Source organism: Nanorana parkeri, unplaced genomic scaffold (assembly GCF_000935625.1).
Source record: "Nanorana parkeri isolate BGI_ZX_2015 unplaced genomic scaffold, ASM93562v1 scaffold251, whole genome shotgun sequence".
Lineage (NCBI taxonomy): Eukaryota > Metazoa > Chordata > Amphibia > Anura > Dicroglossidae > Nanorana > Nanorana parkeri.
Genome location: NW_017306519.1, coordinates 1,486,356 through 1,506,434, shown reverse-complemented (window position 1 = coordinate 1,506,434; position 20,079 = coordinate 1,486,356). Strand labels below are relative to the sequence as shown.

The window sequence follows — 20,079 nt, the reverse complement described above, 5'->3', positions numbered from 1 at the left end:
TATATAAATGTATCTAATCTTTATCATAATTGCCTCTGCAAACAATTATCACTGGTTTTAGTAATAACTTAATACCTAGATGTGAAAGTAGAAGTCTAGGAAATGGCCTGGTAGGCCGGATTCGGCCCCTGGGCCTTGAGTTTGACACATGTGATGTAGATTAACCGTTTAGGGCCCATTCACTCTGGTGTAATGTGTTAATCACACAGTTGCATGCGATTAAGGCACCGCAATGCAATTAACGGTGCAAGAGGTATGTAGGGTTGCCATTCATTTGAATAACACCCCAAAACGCTCCTCCTGCCCGCAGTGCAGTCAATCGCGTGTATTGGGTGTGGAATTGCAGTGTGGTGCAATAAAAAAAAACTAGTGCATTCACACTGCAAAACACCAGTGTGAATGGGCCCTTAAGCCAGGACATTAGAATGATGGGCATGAATATATTCAGTGAAGATGGTTACAGTAAACGCTAATCTTCATGTCATACTGGGACCTTACCTTCCTCTCAAGGGCAGATCGATATTTCCCTGGCTCGCAGCCTGGGCAAGGCCTACATTCAGTCTGATTGACTCAATTGCATTAAACAGATGGCATTCTCAGTTTTACACGCAGAAAACGACTTACAGGTAAATGGAAAGTAAATGCTTTTTGGCTCGAGTTTAAAAGGTGTGTTATTGGCGCTGTTTCCTGCGAGCCGCAGGGAAGAAACTGGAATAAAGAAATCTCATTTCAAGGCAAAATGTCATGAAGTCATCCACCCACAGCCTCTATACATGTCAGCTTTGCATGGATCTATACACTGTGGTCTAGGCGTGAAGCCTGGTCACACATGGGGAAGATTTATAGGGCTTTGTGGGGAATGCATACAGCATTTTTCACAGGCACTGCGCTTAATTCCCTGCCCTGAACAGGGGAAGTTTTAGAGGACTGAGCGGCCTTGATCAGTCATAGTGTCTATATTGGGGTCAGTAGATCTGCAGCCTTTCATCACACTCCACACATTTATCAGTTCCTAATGACACCCCCATTCACAAAGCAGAAAAGGGAAGGTGGAAAGACATGTTAAAGTGGGCTTATCATTGAATTCCCCCTTTAAGAATCTGTATTACCAAATCACATCAATGTTTTGAGGGTGGGATGTTTTTTTTTTCTTGCTGCAAATATAGAAGTCATTCACATAGCTGCAGAGTGCGGCACACCATGAGGAAGGGATGTATTTCTGCACCCGAAGCCACAGGTGTCTGCACACAGCCACAGCTAGCAGCTTGTCAATATAAGACATGCTGTCGGACGCCACAGCTGTATGCATTGCACCGCACATCCGAGTGATTACTTGTGTACAGGGATGGATGATTGACCCCAGACACAGATAGTTTGTGTCCAGAGCTGTTCATTCATCCCTGTCTGCATGAAACCACTAGCTTAATTGCATATAGCCGTGGCATCTGTCAGTCTGTAATTGATTTGCGCTGGCTGCTGGATGCAGTTGCGTGCAAACACCTGTGGCTCCCGTGTACAGAAATACTCCCCTTCTTGATGATGTACGATCATCTGCAGCCTTGTGAATAAGGCCACACACAAAAAATTCTTCTCCCGATAACATGGTTCTAGTAACCCAGAGCACAGTTTGTTTTTCATGTTATTAGTTGTTTGTTACCAAGCTGACTGACTGCTTGGCTTCCAACAAGATAAAAGGCAGGAAGCAGAGCCTGAATATATAATGAGGTACTATAGCTACAACTGTGTGCATGAAGAAAACAAGGGATTTGAATGATCAACTTGCTTTGATATAAAATAATATCAAAGCTAAACTCCATTCCAGACGTTTTTTTTATCTTGGGGAGAGTGTGGAAGAGACACCTGCTAGCATGTTAGGTTTCGCGTATTTTTATATTGAGCTGGAGAATTTCACAGGTAAATGTCAGGAATCGTGACTTGGGTGAGATCTGGGTCTTGGATCCAGAGTCCTCCCTAGGAACTGATCTGATGACAATGGCAGGTACTTGCAGGTATGTTTGTACACTGTGATGGAGATGACAAGTTCATTTTATTATGGTAGAGAAAATGAAGAGTGTACAGCAGATATGTTACAGGTAGAACACCTTATAAAGGTGGCCTGAAAGTAAACCAGGATTATTACCTGTTGGCCTGCTTGGAAAGAGAAATCTACTTCATTTGAAAATAGTTTCTTATGACATTTTGTTTTGTTTTGAATTGGTGATGTGATGGAGAAAGTCATTTTGTTTTCTTTTTCTCCCTTTGCCCCACAGCTGAACACCTGTCCTAACGCCTCCTTCACCGATCTAGCAGAGATAGTGTCTAGGATTGAACCTGTGAAGACTGCTGTTGTAGATGGTAAGTCAGAACCTCTTCATAGAGGAACAGCATGACCTGTACACATTACAAAATGTATAGCATACCAGGAATGTCCAGGTACATCCAATGCTTTTGGGAATTCTTTTCTTTTTCTTAGCAGATTATAACAAAGACAAACGTAAAGAACATTTGTGTCGTTTTTGTAAAGTGCATCTGTACTGAGGAAATATATTGGCTTACATTGCTGAAGTTTCCATTTGAAAATGCTAGTTGCATGGCTGTTATACTAACCCACTGGCTTCAGTTCTACCTGAGCCGTGAGCCCAGGACAGCTATGCAGATTTGGAGTCCTGACTTTAATTTTCTTCATTTGTTTAGAAGGTATTGAGTCCAGAGGCAGCCAAGCACCTGACATTCAGACATAGATCAGCAATATTAGCCTCCATATTCCTCTCAGTTAAACGTTTTTCCTTTAGATTTGAACTCCAGATAAATAAATGCAGTTTTGTCTTTATTAAAAAAACTGTATTTTTAAAGGCAACTTGTGTTAACCATTGATTTAACTTCATATCCTTACCTGTACAGCAGCACTCAGACTGGGAGAGGGAGAGGCAGATTAGGACCAGGCTGTGTTATTTAACCTTAGCAGAGAAAAATTGGGTCACTGTCCTGGCTGTGCTTTGTGATACAGCTGTGTAGATCTCAGAACTGGATTGACTGAAATTCAAATCCTTTAGCAAGTAAAACTGCTCTCATATATGTGCAGTATTTCATCTGTGCGTTTAGCTGTTTGCGTGAAGCTCACCTTTAAAAGAGAAGTAAAGCCAAACTTTTTTTTGTGGCTTTACTTTTCTTTTGGGTCACAGAAGTACATTTACTAATGGCTGTGGCCCAAAGTAAGCAGAAAGCGGTCTACAGCCCCCTATATACTGACAGTGTCGAGCCGCACAAAAACAGCCAGGAAGTCACACAGGTCCTGCAGCTGCACCGCAGTGCACAAGAGGCCATCAGCTGAGATCCAGCTTATCAACAAAAATCCTAAATGAAATAATAAATCAGTCTTTACATTAAATAAGCAAGACAATGATTTATTTTGGCATCTCTGATTATAGTAAGGCACTCAAACATTTTTTCTAAGGTATGAAAGGGTGAGGACTCCCAAAGGTAGTTGAGTTTTTTTATGAAGCTTCATATTTGTGTGGTCTGCTACTCCATTTTAAGGACTTCATAAATGTTTTTGACTTCCTGTGTATGGGGTGCATATTTTTGTTTTCTGACAGGTGGTATTAGAGTGAACCTGAGGAGAAATATATGGACAATGTGAGCAGGGTTGGCAGTCCAGTTTCCTAGCCCTGCCCCAGAACTACGTACATCAGCCATATGCTGTAGGTTGGTGCCACCATTAACAACTTTTTAAAAGTGCAGACATTGGATCCATCATCCTGACTTTGTCTTCACTAACTAGTGACTTTGGTACAACCATGCATTAAAGTTCAGAGCCCGAGCCATCGAATACAAGTCAGCAATGGTAGAACCCACTGTATGTGTCCCCCAGTTTAGCATAGATGTAGGCAGTCATTTGAGAGGTCATCTGAATTTCACCTTCATTGCGCTGTGTTCAGTGCAACTATGCAGCCCACTTCTCCCTCCTGCACCTGCTGCTTATTAGGTTCATTCAATCCTACAAGCAGCAGTTTTGCTGTGTGCACGACTGTTATTCAGCCATGAACACTAATGAATACAACAGGATCCTGGAAGGGCTTAAAGTGATATAAAAGTCAAAAAGTTTTAAAGTTATTTCAAATGCTGATTAAAAAAACTTACAATATATGCTTCTTCTTGATGTATAAAAGTTTCAGCTTCCTGCAAATCCAAATGGTCCTGTGAGCCCTGGCCCTGATATCCTGTTTTGGGTTGGCTCCTTTCCCTTGCAAGGTCTCTATGGTGCTGCCCTCATGTGCAATTAAGTAATGTATGTCTCTACAAACATGCAGACACAGCAAGGCAAGCTACCCCTCCCTTCTCGAAGCTAGTAAATGGACAGCTGCTGGAGACTATGCTGCCCCTTGTGATCTTATACGTAACAAGAGGTTCAGGGAAGCAGAGCTGAGAGAATTGGAGCCAGCTATTTGGAAACATGATGATTGCAAGTGCTTGGGCAGACATTTTGAGAAATATTTTCCTGGACCTGGATCCATTATTGAAAAAAAAAAAAAGTTTCAGAGTTTAATACTACTTTAAATGGCCTCACACCTTTTGTGTTACACATCCTTTAGTGCGTTTAGTTTTTATAATAAAAGTGCATTTATTATCTTTATTGCCACTCCACTCTACAAATCCCGTTGCTTCCAAATATGGCAGATCACATGACATGCCCCTTGCCTCCCAAAAATGCAATTCTTGGGGCCTAAGTGGTTAAGTCCACATTGCTGTCACGTAGAGGGTGTGAAATTATGAACTGCTCACAGAATTGTAGGAAATGATCAGCAACATTCCAAGGATGGCAGCAGGGGAGCAGTACTAGAGATAAGTGTAGGCAGAAGAGTGTGCCTAGTATCGGGTGGACCTCCAAAGACTAACCTGTTGGAGCTGACAAGGTAACAGCCAAGCAGCATGTATTATTGCGGGTCTAGAATGGCCTTAAAACATGACCTTGCCAAAATACCAAAAATGTCCATCAATGAAAACCTAGTGAAGGATCCTTTAGTGCTACACAAGTGGTTCTTCATTCAGAGAAATGTAGAAGATGTCTCTGGGTCCCCACTCTTGCTAATGAGATGGAGAGCCCCTGAATCTTCTAATAAAGGTTGGCCTTACAGTCATGCTATCCAGAGTGACCACTTTCCCTTTCCAGCATTTCCCATCAATAACAATCAATTCCCGTCAAGCTCTTCATGATTCTCCACTCTCCTCCCAGCAGATATTATCTCTCAGCCAATACTTCCTCCAGTGATTTTCATTGGGTATTTCATGTTTCTCAGGGCTCCCCTGGGCTCAGCGTCACTGCCTCGCTCTTTGAAAAACCCATTATGCTCAGACGTCTGTTAAGCCAACGTATTCATTAAGCAATTGGAGAGAGACCGTCAATTAGTTTGTATGAAAAAGCTGCCAACATCTGGTGCTGCTCTGGCTGGCTCGAGTCCATCTATCCCATAATAGAATTCTCCCTCGTGTGCAGCCAAGTGAATGTTTCAATATTCAAACACCTCACTGTTGTTATGATAATGCATTCCAGCATCGGACATTTTACTCATTCTACTGCATCATGTACAGATTCAAATGACACAACAAATGTAATCCACCATGTATGTTTACAAATGCTTGAAGCTCAACCCCGGGTAGAGGTTCAGTTGTCACCAGGATAGGAAGGCAAGGACAGTAAAAGCAATGCCCAACCATCGGCCAGAGTGGGAAAGGGATAGAACCAGCGCCAGGTTGTTTTTGTTGTCTGCTGTGTCAGTTAGGGAGCTATGCCCTCATTTCCTGCCCTGATGACAGGGGTCAGAGGGGCAGGAAGTGCTAAAGAATCTCTCCATAGGGAGCAAAAGCACTTTTGCTTAGTAGAGTAGTAAAGGATTGGAACCTCCTTCAGGTTTGTCTCCTGTCCCTGTGACACCTATTCCCCTCATTTCATGTCTTGACTTCACAAGGACAGGGTGTGAAGTGAAATTTTCCCAATGGGGAATCAACAAAAACCCTAAACCCTGTATCCTAAACTAAAACAAATAATTGCTCGGAGTTGGGCTTTATAGAGACCATAGAAATCGGAGCACCGGTGGACATGATGTAATCTGACCACCCTCAGGCACTCCAACCTGGCAAGAGGTGCACACACAGGAACAATCAGCTTAGCCACACATTTGTGTTTATGGGAGAGGAGGTAAGCAGATATGGTAGCTATTGTTGATGCTGCTTATTGCAGGGGAGATCCCTGTGCCATACAGGCCATACACTGTGCACATTTTAGCCAGTTCTTTCACTCAGCGGGTGGCCTTGTTGGCACCCTTATGTCCGAGATCCTTCAATCTGAGAATCAAAGGAGCCAATCAGAAAAATTTGGGGCAAACAGTGGCAGCAACCAATCGGCTGAAGTCACTGTAGCTCAGTGATAGATTCTTATATCCACACTGTTTAGCGTGAATTATATAATATTTTTTTTTCATTCAGCCCGCAGGTTAAAAGAAAAAAATATTGCAGTGTATGGTCAGCTTTAGAACCAACTCAGAGCTCAAGAGCCTAATCTCTACATCAAATGCAAGCACCTCTTAATTGGATGCTGTGGCATCAGTGTTGAATCTCCAGCCGATTGCCTTTTTCCCCCTGACACTGTTGGGCTAGAGATGTCTTGCATTGCTGTACCACTTACGCAGCTAATTGTCATCTGCGTTTTTCAACACTTTAGGAATTAGTAGATGTCTAAAGTCTACAAGCATCTTAAAGGGAAAGTGTGGTACTTTGTATGTGATTAAACATTTTACATTATTACTGTAAAGCTTAAATGAAAATCATTTCTGTGCAGGTTTGTAAAGTCTCATTTTACTGGTTCTATGTATCCGGCAATGTAATCCGTGTAAACCGTGTGCAATAACTGAAGAGGTCATACAAAAATAAGGCAGCAGATAGTATTTTTATTTTGCTGACTTAGGCAGATGTCACACTTGCAATCATGCCGCTGTAGGTATTCAACAGCAGTAGGATTGCTGTGGAGGACACAGCGACTGGAAACGCTCACCTGCTTGTATGTTTTGCACTCTCTCCAAAGTGAAGCTGCCGAAAACGCAGCACACTAAGTTGCCGGCTTAAGAGTGAGACGCCTCGCTGCTGAGGATAGCGAGGAAGAGACGCATACAAAGCCGGTCAGTGCTTCTCGTGATCATGTCACTGGGATCATTTGTTGCTGTGTGAATTTGTGATGATGCTGCTGCGAGAATTTGCATCATCTTTACAGTGGTTATAAAGGGCCGTAACAACAAGCATATACCCCAGCTTTAAAGCATTGCTTAGTCATTTCTTTGGGAGCAATCTTGAGTGCAGTGGTTGGAGGTGTTTGTAATCTAAAAGGGATTTCCTGGTTATTTGTAAAATGTAATTAGGAGCAGTGACCAATCCTTCATCTTCTATGGAGGAAATTGAAGGATCAAAAGTACCATTCTCTACACGGGGCAGTAATCTTCTAGGGTCCTGGAGTATCTGGAATGTATCTTAAGGGCAGACACATAGGTTGCTGCCTTTCTTCCTAGAGAGAAATCTTCCTTTCTATAGCCACCCCAAGGCTTGCCAAACATGTTACAAACTGACCATATAGTCTCTATACAAACAACTGTAATATGAGGGCTTACCTAATCAATACAATCAATTTTTTATCCTATCGGACACTACATAGTTGTTTGGAGATCTATAGGAGATTATAGTAGAAAATATTTTGATTGTACTTTTGTTCTTATTATTTTTTCCTCCATTTTGTCAAATGTAATTATTGAAAAATGCTCTCAATAAAAACTTATTACGTTAAAAAAAAAAAAGAAAATATCTTGACATTGTGATTGTACTTTACTGTACCTTTCTATGTTAAACAGAAATCAGAGTCTACCTGGCAATATATATAATTGCAGTCCCAGCCCCTTCCCCGCCCTGTACTCACCGCTGGCTATGCCCACATATGGGAAAGCAGATGTACAATCCAGTCAGTGATATCTCACTGGAATAGGAAAAGGGCAGTATGACTTCATTGAAGGAAGCCGTGATAAAAGGAGCAGTTACACTTTATGTACAAGCGGAAGTTACACTTTATTCCCTCCTCCCCCTTTTAGATTGTAAGCCCTCATGGGCAGGGCCCTCCTTACCATCTTGTCTTGAATTGTATTGTGATTGTAATGTCTTCCTTATATTGTAAAGCGCTGCGCAAACTGTTGGCGCTATATAAATCCTATATAATAATAATAATGTACGAGGCGCAGTTACACTTGATGTAGGAGGCGCAGTTACGCTTGATGTACGAGGCGCAGTTACACTTGATGTAGGAGGCGCAGTTACGCTTGATGTACGAGGCGCAGTTACGCTTGATGTACGAGGCGCAGTTACGCTTGATGTATGAGGCGCAGTTACGCTTTATGTAGGATGCGCCGTTACGCTTTAAGTACGAGGCGCAGTTGCGCTTTATGTAGGAGGCGCAGTTGCGCTTTATGTAGGAGGCGCAGTTGCGCTTGATGTAGGAGGCGCAGTTGCGCTTGATGTAGGAGGCGCAGTTGCGCTTGATGTAGGAGGCGCAGTTGCGCTTGATGTAGGAGGCGCATTTGCGCTTGATGTAGGAGGGGCAGTTAAAATTTAGCACACAACAATCAATATTTCCTGAACATTTGCATATTCACATGAAGCTGACCTTCAAAACACTTCTTGTCCATCCAAAACCTTATTTTTTTTCTTTTGATAAAGTGCAGAAGTATTTTGAACAGCCGGATGGGCAGAAGTAAAGTCTATAGAACCCCAGTCAGTTTTTCTTGCTGTCATTTTCCTCAAGTTGCAGATTTTCCCTCACATCCTGTCTGGTGAAAATGTTGTCACTGACAGTGTGAGGGAAGATCTCAGATATGCGCAGTTAGAATTTTCTACTGACATTCTTACCAGAAATCTCATTAGAACATTTGATAACGCCATCACAGACCTGACGAATGTCATTTAAAATTTTGTTTGATTTTGGAATGAATGGAGTTTCCTGAATGAAAAGCACATTCGCTGTTGCAGTGTCCATCCTGCCTCTCTGATATTTGTCATCACTTACACATTAATTAGGAAGCGTGCACCTAACATGAAACAATAGATCTGATTAGAACTAAATGACTATCGGTTATAAACGCATTTGTATTCATGTCATATAACTAATTGCTGATTTTCTCACTGTGAAAATAAACCTGTTACTAGAATAAGATAGAATCTGTTTCTTCTGTTTGGTCTATTACTCATCGCAAGGCCTAATGCTCTTTAGATTAAACTGTATTGTTAAATTCTCATTTCATGTTCACGGTATGCTACACTGGACAACAGCCTATAATTGGAAGAAAAGCAATGAAATGTTTTATTTACAAGCCGAGATTTAGATGGCTAAACAAGACTTACAATTATTTTTCCAGTCATACCGTTGTCATGTTATTCTCCAGAAAAGCCAGTTGGAATAAAAACAAAACCATCACAGTAACAGTACAGTAGCTGCAACGGGGGATTTCCATAACCAGTGTCTTCTCTCTATAAGATTTACCATGTCCCTGAATCAGGTTAACCTTCTGATTCCTCTTCTACTACAGATGAGTCGGATTATCAGACCGAATATGAAGAGGAAGACATTTCAGACTTCAAAAGAGAGGATTATGCCAATATCCTGAGCAGTCAAGATGTTTCTGACAGTGTAAGTGGCACAGTCCAACAACAATTCCAAATATGCACATGGCATGGTGAGGAAATGAAAACACGTGTTGCCTCTGGTCAAAAGTTGCTTCAAACTTTACCACATACAAAAATATAGAAGTAAAAAATATAGAAGTTTCAGTTGGTCTTAGTCTTTTACACTAGGTGCCCAGACAACTGCCTGACCTCACATGCTGTCTTCACTTCAAGTTCTACTCAAGCTAGGTAAAACAAGATTAGGGGGCAAGTAAATGTCTTTCATACATAAGCCTGCACAGGTATTCACGATGAAATATTCAGATCCTTGCATAAGCCAAATGTGACTTGTTCTCTTTAAACTTGTCAGTACCTTAATTGTACTGAACAAACCATCTACTCTACAATGCAGGCTTCTAACTTTAGATGTCTTCTGAAGCTCCCTAGAAACTAGACAAATGTTATACCTTCCTAGTGTGACCAACTAACTTGCCCGAGCCCACTTCTTCCCATTCATCCATCACTATAATGAGCAGCCTCACTGCACAGTAGAAGTTGTCAGCACCAGTAGCATTACAATCACCATAGCGACCCACGCGGTCACTATGGGGTCTGGGGCAGAGGGGGGCCCAGTAAGGAGGAGGCCAGGGTCCGGCAGTGGAATAGGCCAGGGCCCAGTGGTAGCACTGGTGGAGAAGGCTGGGAGGTGGCGGTGGAGAAGGCCGGGGCCGAGCAGCGGGCGGCCCGGGGCTGACGGGTAAGAGCAGCGTATTGTGCAGGGAAAGAAACCCTGACCAGCCCACCTAAGACCCTGCAGAGCCCCCCATAGAGAGTCTATGGGGGGCTCTGCAGGGTCACACTCAGGTGGGCTGTGCGGGGTCTCAGGTGGAATTTATGGTGGGCTCTGCAGCACTGAGCGGCGGAGTGATCTGTTCTTCGTCTGTGACATCAGAGCCAGCAGGAGCAGAGCTGAAGAGAAGGAGATGGTGTAGGCACGGAAACGTGTTCTGGAAGTAGATAGTGTTTGTTGAAATAAATGATCCCTTTATACCCATTGCTTTGACTTGCATTTCATTTGCATTGTATTGGACAGGAATTCTAGTTTTGTTGTTTTGCATCACAAATAATGATTACAATAGCACTGCACTATATTACTTATTATATTCATCATTCGTATGTGGTTCTAAACAAAGAAATCTTTCCCTTTTAATCACCTGATACTGACAGACTTGTTGTTTTTAAATCCAGGACGAAGATGCAGAGATGCAAGTGCGTCAGCGCACGGTGGCGAGACGACAAGCATCTGACAAGATCCCGGAGAACAGCTGAGTGGTGAAAAGCTGGACAGACTTGCGGTAGCCTCTTCCTTTCATGTTCAGTCACACTGTGTGGTTAAAGGCGGTACACTTGAACCGTTAATCTCTCCGTAGTATGCTGCACCTGGCCGGGAGGACGATAGCTGCAATAGCACAGTGCTGATCATACCATAACATGGTCGGAGAGAACCAAAAAAATATCTTTTAAGCCTTAAGTTCATACATTTCATGCTTACTAGATGACATTGGTTTGGGCCTTACGCTCATATATTTCATGTTTAGTAGATGAATATAGTTTGAGAAAAATGAATCTATATATAAAAATTTAACAAGGTTATTCGGTAACAACCACTCCGTACAAAACTGTTCCAGCTATAGGGCATTTCTAATATCTGATCACCGACACTGTTTGGGTATCTTCAATACTGGAGCTCTTGCCTTGTGTTCTCCTTCCAGCAGTGTGCCTCTTACCCATGACGCCATTTTATCCACAGCTTTGGAGTTTGAGCCTCTATCTGAGGTGCCATTGGTCGCTGCTGGTACACAAAGTGACCTCATTCATTCAATGCTGTCACCCCCAAACCTTCATTGTAAAGGGACAGGTCAATCCTGCCCTATGTAATAACACACTTTATGGGAAGATACATAAAGGGAGATGAATTTAGCTTTGGGGTAAAAAGCATTTGTTATTATATATGTTCAATACAGCGTAAGTTACAGATTTCTCAGAGTTTTCCTTTTAACACCAATAAACACCAGTGTTCAAGTGCCTAGATTGCCAGCTCAGAGTCTTAATCCCAGTATCCCTCTGTAAGGCATTCAGAACAGGTTTATGCCACTAACTCTTTCCCTATTGATGGCTAGGATGGACATTTCAGGTGGAACACCAGCCAAAAATTGTACTTGCCTTTTAGAATCCTCTCTAGTGTTTTCAATGCTTCTAGTGTCTCCATTGGTCACTTCCTACTCCGGTGACACCCAGGGCAGTGACACTGTCAACAGTACCTAATGAATTCTCTATAGGAGCATATAGAGAAGAGAAGCAGGAAGTCCAGGTAACAGCAGTGTATTGGGTTTCTCCAGGACAAGAGGCTGAAAAAATCTGCCCAACAGGGACATTGGCAGCAAAAGAAACTGAGAGGACATCACATTTCCCTATATAGTAGAAGGCTGTTTTTTTGTACTAGGATGGGGTAACAGGTTACAGGGGAAACCTCCTAAAATAAATGTCCATTGATATATAATATAGATTAGTTGATTCTGCAAAAATCTGTAGAGGGGAATTGTGGGAAAACGGCTTAGGATACAATTGTCATATTTTAAACCAGTTCCATGAATTTTGCAACATATGCAGGTAATGGAATGTAGACAAGTCCTGCCCTCTCCACGATAGGGGTTTCTGTCCTCTGGGCTACTTAATATTTCTTTGCAGAAAATCTGATCAGCTTGGCTAGTAGTAGTCACAGTGATTTGGGCTTGTTCTGCAATGTTGAAGATATTTCTCTGCTTATCCAACAGCTTCTTCAGGATAAGTAGGGAGACATCTTTAATATTACAGAACACGGTCTGTTGAAGTGACAATCTATTAGGTATGCCATGTCATGGCTAAATGAAAACCTTCATAGATCAGTAGGGTTCAGTTAAATGTGGCTATCTAGTATTAGGTATGCCATGACATGGTAACCTTCATAGATCAGTAGGGTTCAGTTGAATGTGGCTATCTAGTATTAGGTATGCCATGATGTGGTAACCTTCATAGATCAGTAGGGTTCAGTTGAATGTGGCTATCTAGTATTAGGTATGCCATGACATGGTAACCTTCATAGATCAGTAGGGTTCAGTTGAATGTGACTATCTAGTATTAGGTATGCCATGACATGGTAACCTTCATAGATCAGTAGGGTTCAGTTGAATGTGACTATCTAGTATTAGGTATGCCATGACGTGGTAACCTTCATAGATCATCAGGGTTCAATTGAATGTAGCTATCTAGTATTAGGTATGACATGAGTTGGGTAAATGAAATCCTTGATAAATCCGTGTGGATAGACTTACGTTAGCTGACACACTCCAAAACATGAGCACAGTAAAAGAAAACTAAAAATCTTTCCACATCAAAACCCAAAACACAACAGACTGCTCACCAGCCCAAACAAATCATGACTAAAACTGGCCAACCATCCCGTTCTTAAAGTCTAACATAAATCTACTAGTGTCCTGGTGATTCAGGCATTGTAGGTAAGTTTTAACTGTGTTAAAATATCAAATAAACAATCAGGGTCATTTATACAGGAGTCAGTTATAAAACGGGGACAGATATCTACCATCTCACCAGAAAACTGGAGGCCAAAGCTGCTTTTATGTACTTCATACAACTCACATTTCTTCATTTCATAGCGGTTAGAATTTAGAAATGAGAATAGAGCATACAGCAAACCTACCATGAGAGAAATATGCAGGCTGGTATTTGCCGACCTCTCCTAAAAATACTGGTGGCTTGAATAATTTGAGTCACCGGCCAAGTACAGAGTTAAGGAATTCCTCCATGTTTCTCTTATAACAGGTGCACTTTAAGGCCAGGTCATCTCCTATGCACTAACCCCTGGTCCTTCACCTGCCAATTTGCACTCATTAACTTGATAAGATGGAAATATTTACTGTTATTTAACCTGCCCTTCACCAAATGTGAATTATAGCCCATCAGGTGTGTACACAGTCATCTCACTCTGTGCCTGCTGTCTTATCTCAGGTAGTGGCCTGCTGGTAAATAATACAGCCTGAGGAACAGGACTAAACCAGTAAAAACCCAGCAAGGGCTTATAGTAATGCCACAATGGTTAGCTATGAGTGCTCATGTAATTATTGGTACAAGTGTTGGTGCTTTATCAGTAATTATATTTTGTAGAGAAGCAAGTCCAGCATCCACCTAAATGGTGGTGGCGATCCCCTTTCCCGCTTCAAGAGTGTCCATTTCCAAACCCACAACAACCACCCAGCTTATTGACTGCGGAATATAGAGTGGGTCATAAGACTTGGCTCCTGATAATCAACCAACAAAATGGCCTGCTCACTGGGTGGTTCAGTACTATGAAGTTCGATTTGCTTATGATCAACAATATGGAAGCCCCCAGCACTGGGGAAGTGCCACAGCTTAACTAATCAAACTGAGCAACAGATACCTGGTACATGACAGAGCAGCTATCTTGTTGGTGTCCAGTCTGGATTTGGGAACAACCATTCCATGCTGTACATGGGGTACTCCCCACTCTATGCAAAGTACTTGGATTTTTCAGGCTCCCTCCCGGCCAAAGTGGGACGTAAAGAGGCACTCCAGTCTACGCCAATATTCAGCATTATAGGCTGCGCACTTTAAAGGTTTTGATTATTCCTTAGCTAGCCGTTAGCATGTTACTGTTCTCTGGACATAACTTTTTCTCCAAAAGTATGAAAGAGCATTGACACACATTCACCATAGAGACCTGCAGTCAGCTATGGTAATAAGTGTATGCTCTGTGCATGAGTCACTGAAGATAAACGGGCTCAGATGAGAACAGATGCAGCGACATACACTCTTATGCTGTCCATACATGCAGTTCATGCAAATGGTATAATATATGCTTGACAGCCTTCATTCACCACACGTGATTTAAGCCTTTTATGATTTACTGGGCATCAAACCATGGTTCTGATAATATGATTCAGCGCTCGTATGCTTAAGCCCATGACAGCTCTTTGGTGAGGCAGCCCAGGACCCATATAGCCAGCAATGTATATGAATACTGTCTTTCTTCAGCTAGTAGGAGACTGTGGATTTCCCTGCGTGTTGTGGATCACCTCTTCGGTCCTGTTATTCTGCTTCTCCGGTCTTCTACCCTCGTGTTAACATTGTGGTAACTTCGACAGATTTTATTTTGCCAAATCCAGCACTACAGTCAATAGGCCAAATCGAGGATGGGATTATCCAGCAGGCAGTGCTCACAGTGCTGGTGACATGTCTGGCTGGGGGAATTATAATTTACAGGGATGTATGGTAGGAAATGTGGATATCATATATATATGTACTAACATATTTTATAAAAAATAAAAGGCCTTTGAAGATGAAACGTTGTCCTTTTGAGTTCTTTCTTCTAGCGAACATAAGGTGATACAACATGACACAAATGTGACTCAGAGTTCCACAAGTCCACTGTGGACATTTCCAGTTGTAAAGGCAGCAGAATTAGGACATTTATAGGAAACTTGGGGTCAACAAAGGTAATGCCAGCCATAGTTTTGGATAGAGTGGGGAAGACTAAAAGTACCTGTTAGGTTTTTATTTATTTTTATTGTCCTCCATTTCCTGTCCCTGTAACGCCATACAAGAAATAAGAGGAGTGGTGCCACTGGGACAGGAAGGCACAGACAGCAATAAGGACCCAATTACATCTGTGCGCTGTGTCAATGCCCATGTACAATTAAGGTAAACCATATGAAAATCAATGGGATTTTGATGCACCAAATATTGGACCTGTCACGAACCTTTTGCTGCAACGCACTGGTGCGTTGTAACATCCGTTGAGCAACACCTGCATTCCCACAATGCATAGATGTAAATCAGCCCTCAAATATTGTGTTCTAACCGTTCCCATCTCTACTAAAATGCTTTTTTTTCCAGTGTCCGCTTGAAGAGACATTTCCTATACTGAGAAGAAATCTACCCAAGAGGGACACGAATAAAACCTGACTGTGAATCTTCTCTACCTTACCAAAGCAAAATCTGTTTGTCACTGGTGCTGGGTTTTAAAGAAGTCACAGAGTTTTATCCACCTTGTTTGCATTTTGTTTTCCATGTTAATTACTATTTATCACACATTCCGGTACTTGTTACAGCATCTTTTGTGGGATCCCATCACATCTCCGGAGATGTCTGGAGTGCAATTTTTGGTTATCCTGGAATTCTTCTTTATAGGTTTCCTTCCTGTGGCTCTGGCAGAAAGTTTTCTCAGCATTCAGAAGTTTTAGTCCTTCTTACCTCTGAGCAGAAATTGTATTTGTGGCTCAATAAATGAAGCTGAGCCAGGCAGGAGGCTGAGAATGAGTAATGAGAAGTAATTCCCCCATTTAAATTCTCATTCTCCACAGCTTCCCTTCTAAACCGTTTACCAATAGTGGCTAATTCTATTCCCAAAATAAACTCCGAGCTGAATCCATTCCAGAGCAGGAACACTCTGTGTGTGACTTTCTCGAATATATTCCACCACAATCAAGGTTTAATTGTCAATATTGCTCAGCACAAAGCTGTATATTACATTTGGGAAAAGTCTTATCTGTGTCACACCCAAAGTCTTCACCACCCTCCAGGCTGAGAGTCCCTGTGTACCCGTCGGTGATGGGGTCTACTTGACTTCCATAATTGAAATCAGATGTCAGAGTAAATTCCACAGTGCTCCTTTTTCCTCGAGATTGAAATGTATTCATTTCAGTAGGAAATGGTATCATGGGACTTCTTTAGGTGAAAAGGATGGGGTTTTATTGAGCACATATTAGCATGTGTTATTTTTGCAGTGTTGCTGAACTCCAGGCACACGGCTGAATACACGGATGCAATTTATAGATAGCAGCCATTTTATTTGACAAATAATTTGTTTTTGTTTCCATCCAGTGCTGAAATTTACACAGTCCTGACAGCACAACCAGGCTGTGACCTGAATTTTCTGTAGTTAGGCACTGAAGCCAAGTCACCTCCCCACCCCCTGCTTGTGCTTGGACATGTAAGGAGCAGCAGCAGTTCACCCCTCTGCTCAGTTTGCTCTCCCCTCCTATCTACGTTTCATATCAGCACACAAGTGTACAGCTCCTCGAACTGGCTCCTAGTTCTGTCCCTCCCTTTCTCAGTCTGAGGTCTGCTGTACAGAAGATTCCAAGTGGCCGATACAACATCGATTCAGGTACTTATACTAACTGCATTTAAAAATGTATTTTTAATGAATGCATAGCTGTATTAGTGGGTGTGTTTTTTATTTCCGTTTTCAAGTGATGTCTGATTCTCCTTTTGTATGTTTACATGCTTGCATCCTTATTTTTGCTAATGCATTTAAAGCTGAGCCACACAAAAAAAAACGCAACAATTAAATAGATTCCCCAATAGCCACAAAAGATATAAACCCCCTTTGTGTGTGCCATATGCCTTTGCATATTATTACCTTGTAAAAGTAGCGGTGACATCATTACTGTGCTTTATTCAGTCTGTGGGAGGGACCCAGCCGACCCCACCCACTACAGACAGCCTATTGAACAACTACAGGAGGGGGCAGAGACAGGACCAGTCACCCTGCACAAAAAGAGAAAACAACAGTGACCGGTCTTTATTACAGGAAGCTCCTGCACAGGGGGGAAAGTTTCACACTGGATTACTGCACAGATCTGGAAGCAATACACAAATCACATTGGGGGGAATTCATCAAAACTGGAGCAGACAAAATCTGGAGCAGCTGTGCACGGCAACCAATCAGCTTCTCTCTCACATCTGCACATGCACAGAATCTTGTGGCAGACCTGAGCACCTGAGTAAGACACTGCCTTCTGGAATATGACATGGCAATCCCAGGAGCCTTCGGGCATCCCTACGTAATCTTAAATGTAAACCCCGACCTAAAAATATCCCACTATGTGATATTGTGACAACCTTGTCACTCCCCAGACTGCCCTACATCTGAACAGCAGCATACATCACAGAGTTAAAGCAATCAGAGACAAAGACAAGATGCTGTCAGAATAGCTAAGCTCAAAGCATGTCAGCATGAGTGTGAAAACTGCAATGTGTGAATGGTCCATGTAAAACATGACAACACATGAAATACTTCACAGGCAGATCAGAGTCTGTTATCTGGAGATTAGATGAGATGAGGAGGAAATGTGCTGTATTTGTATTTCACATATATAGTTCCAAATGGCAAGCAAAGGACATGACTTGGCTAATTAGAGCTCCAGGCTCAACAATAGAGCCATGAAGGTAGAAGCAACCATGGACTACAATGGTATCACCTCTATTATAAGCTCCAGACTAGAGACATGCAAATGTCACTTCCATGTGAATATTCGCTCCATAAAAAATAAACAAAGATATCCCCTGCTCACCATACAGCAATGGAGACCGTTTTTACGGAATATGGGACTCCCATTATTAACAATTTCGGTACACAGGGATAATGACCATCCAGAGCAGTAAACCCCTCCTACACCCCTCTGCATTTTTATTATGCCACTCCCCTTCAGGGGTGTTCCGAGGCAGGGCATCACCCTGCAGTGACACCATTGCACATGTCATCGCACTTTTACATGACTGTGGCCATCTCAAGCAATTGTCTGGCCCTCAGTCCATGACAGAGTGCCCGTCTTTTTTTCGTTTATACATCTGAAACAAAAGTGGGATCTGCGTAGCTGGGATAGCGACCTTTTCTTTACTTCATTTAAGCAATACACTGACCTGCCTGTGATTTGACAAAGAGAAGCACACTGGAAGGTCATCCCTATACTCTCTCCTCCTGTACTCTGACAGCACTGTGCAATGCAGTAATGTCCTGATTGGCTGCCCAGAAGCAGGGGCAGACTGACCATTCGGGCACTCAGGGCCCTTGTCTTCCCCCCACTCCAATAGTCAGGGCCACCGATGGGGTGGGGTTGGGGGGGTACAGTCTGCTCTCCTGTACCAGGTCCGAGCTCCATTGGGTCAGCCGGGAGCTCAGGCTCCTACCCAGCTGTCCTATCCTAGTTGTCGTGCAAGTCACGCCCCTACAGGCAGAGGCTGGCTATGGATTTCTCATCTGGGGTCTGCCGTATATTGGTGCTGGTCTAAGGATCAGTCTGCCGTGCTTTGGTTCTCTTCTGGGGTCTGCCGTATATTGGTGCTGGTCTAAGGATCAGTCTGCCGTGCATTGGTTCTGCTCTGAGGTTTGCCATGCATTGGTTCTGGCCATGGCGGACTGACCATTCGGGCAGACTGACCATCCTGGGGCCTTTCTGCACACACTGGAGCAAGTGGGGAGTGGGGGGTTTGCATACGGCATGTGCGGTATGCACCCAAACTACATGCTCTAAAGGTTGTATATGGGTGGAGCACAAGGGGGGCCCATAATCTCGTATTTCCCAAGGGCCCCCATGTATTGTCAGTCTGCCCCTGCCCATAAGTGTTGTCACTCCCTCTCTCAGTACTGCTTTGCAGGGTATTATAGCAGACTAATGCTATAACTTAACTAACTTAAAGCCCAACTCCAGAAAAATGTAAGGGGGGCTGCCTCTTCCCAGTGAGGGTTAACTGTTTGTTTATGCCTAGGGGAGAGGAAAAAGCTGCTTTGCTTACCTGATGTCAGCTCACCTGGACATTGGAGCTCTCCTCTACTCCTCCACTTTGGCTGTGGAATGTCTCTTGGCATCCTAACCGACAATGTATGGAGCATGCATTGTACTTGATATCAGTGGTCTTAGACCGCTGGAGTGACGGGGAGGAAAGGCTGCAGGGACTGGTCTAGCAGCTCGCAAGGGAGCGGGGATCAGGTAAGAAAAACAGCTTTTTCCTGCACCCTAGACATAAACGAAGACTTAACCCTTGCAGTGCAGGGGCAGCCCCACTGGCAGGAAAAACTTCATTTCCCCGGAGTCGGGCTTTAAGGAATTTTAAAGGATCACATAACTGGACAAATTCTGTTTTTATAAATGCCTGGATTCTTCATTTAACCTAACAAGGAGAAGTATAGTAGCTTCCCATGCTTCCAGTCATCCCACCAATCATCTGTCCCTGATCCTGTGAGATATTGCCAACAAATCTTCTGAGCCAGCACTGTGCACAACCCTACTCCACCGTAGAACAGAGGCCCAACTTTCCATAGGACCAAATATAGAGTACATAGCACACGCCCGGGCCCGGCTCAGAAGATTTTGCCAACTGGTTGTGTGAGTACATCGGACATATTTCTATGGATTGGGGACAGGTGAGTGTAAAATTGGGAGGGGGGGTTGGGGCAGGGGAGACAACATACAGTAAGCGTTAAGCTGGCCACACACTGGTAAAATCTCATCAGAGCATTCAATAACGCCA

The 20,079-nt window shown here is 43.0% G+C and overlaps 1 protein-coding gene across 1 annotated transcript in view; it reads left to right on the top strand.

The window, feature by feature from the left end:
• Window positions 1–11,351, top strand: part of PNPLA7 (patatin like phospholipase domain containing 7) — a 143,450-nt gene extending 132,099 nt beyond the window's left edge. The window contains exons 27-29 of the mRNA XM_018556766.1: window positions 2,271–2,355; window positions 9,615–9,715; window positions 10,939–11,351. Coding sequence (XP_018412268.1) covers window positions 2,271–2,355; window positions 9,615–9,715; window positions 10,939–11,019 — 267 coding nt within the window. The 3' untranslated portion in view covers window positions 11,020–11,351. The remainder of the gene's footprint in view (window positions 1–2,270; window positions 2,356–9,614; window positions 9,716–10,938) is intronic.
• The last annotated feature ends 8,728 nt before the right edge of the window (window positions 11,352–20,079 follow it).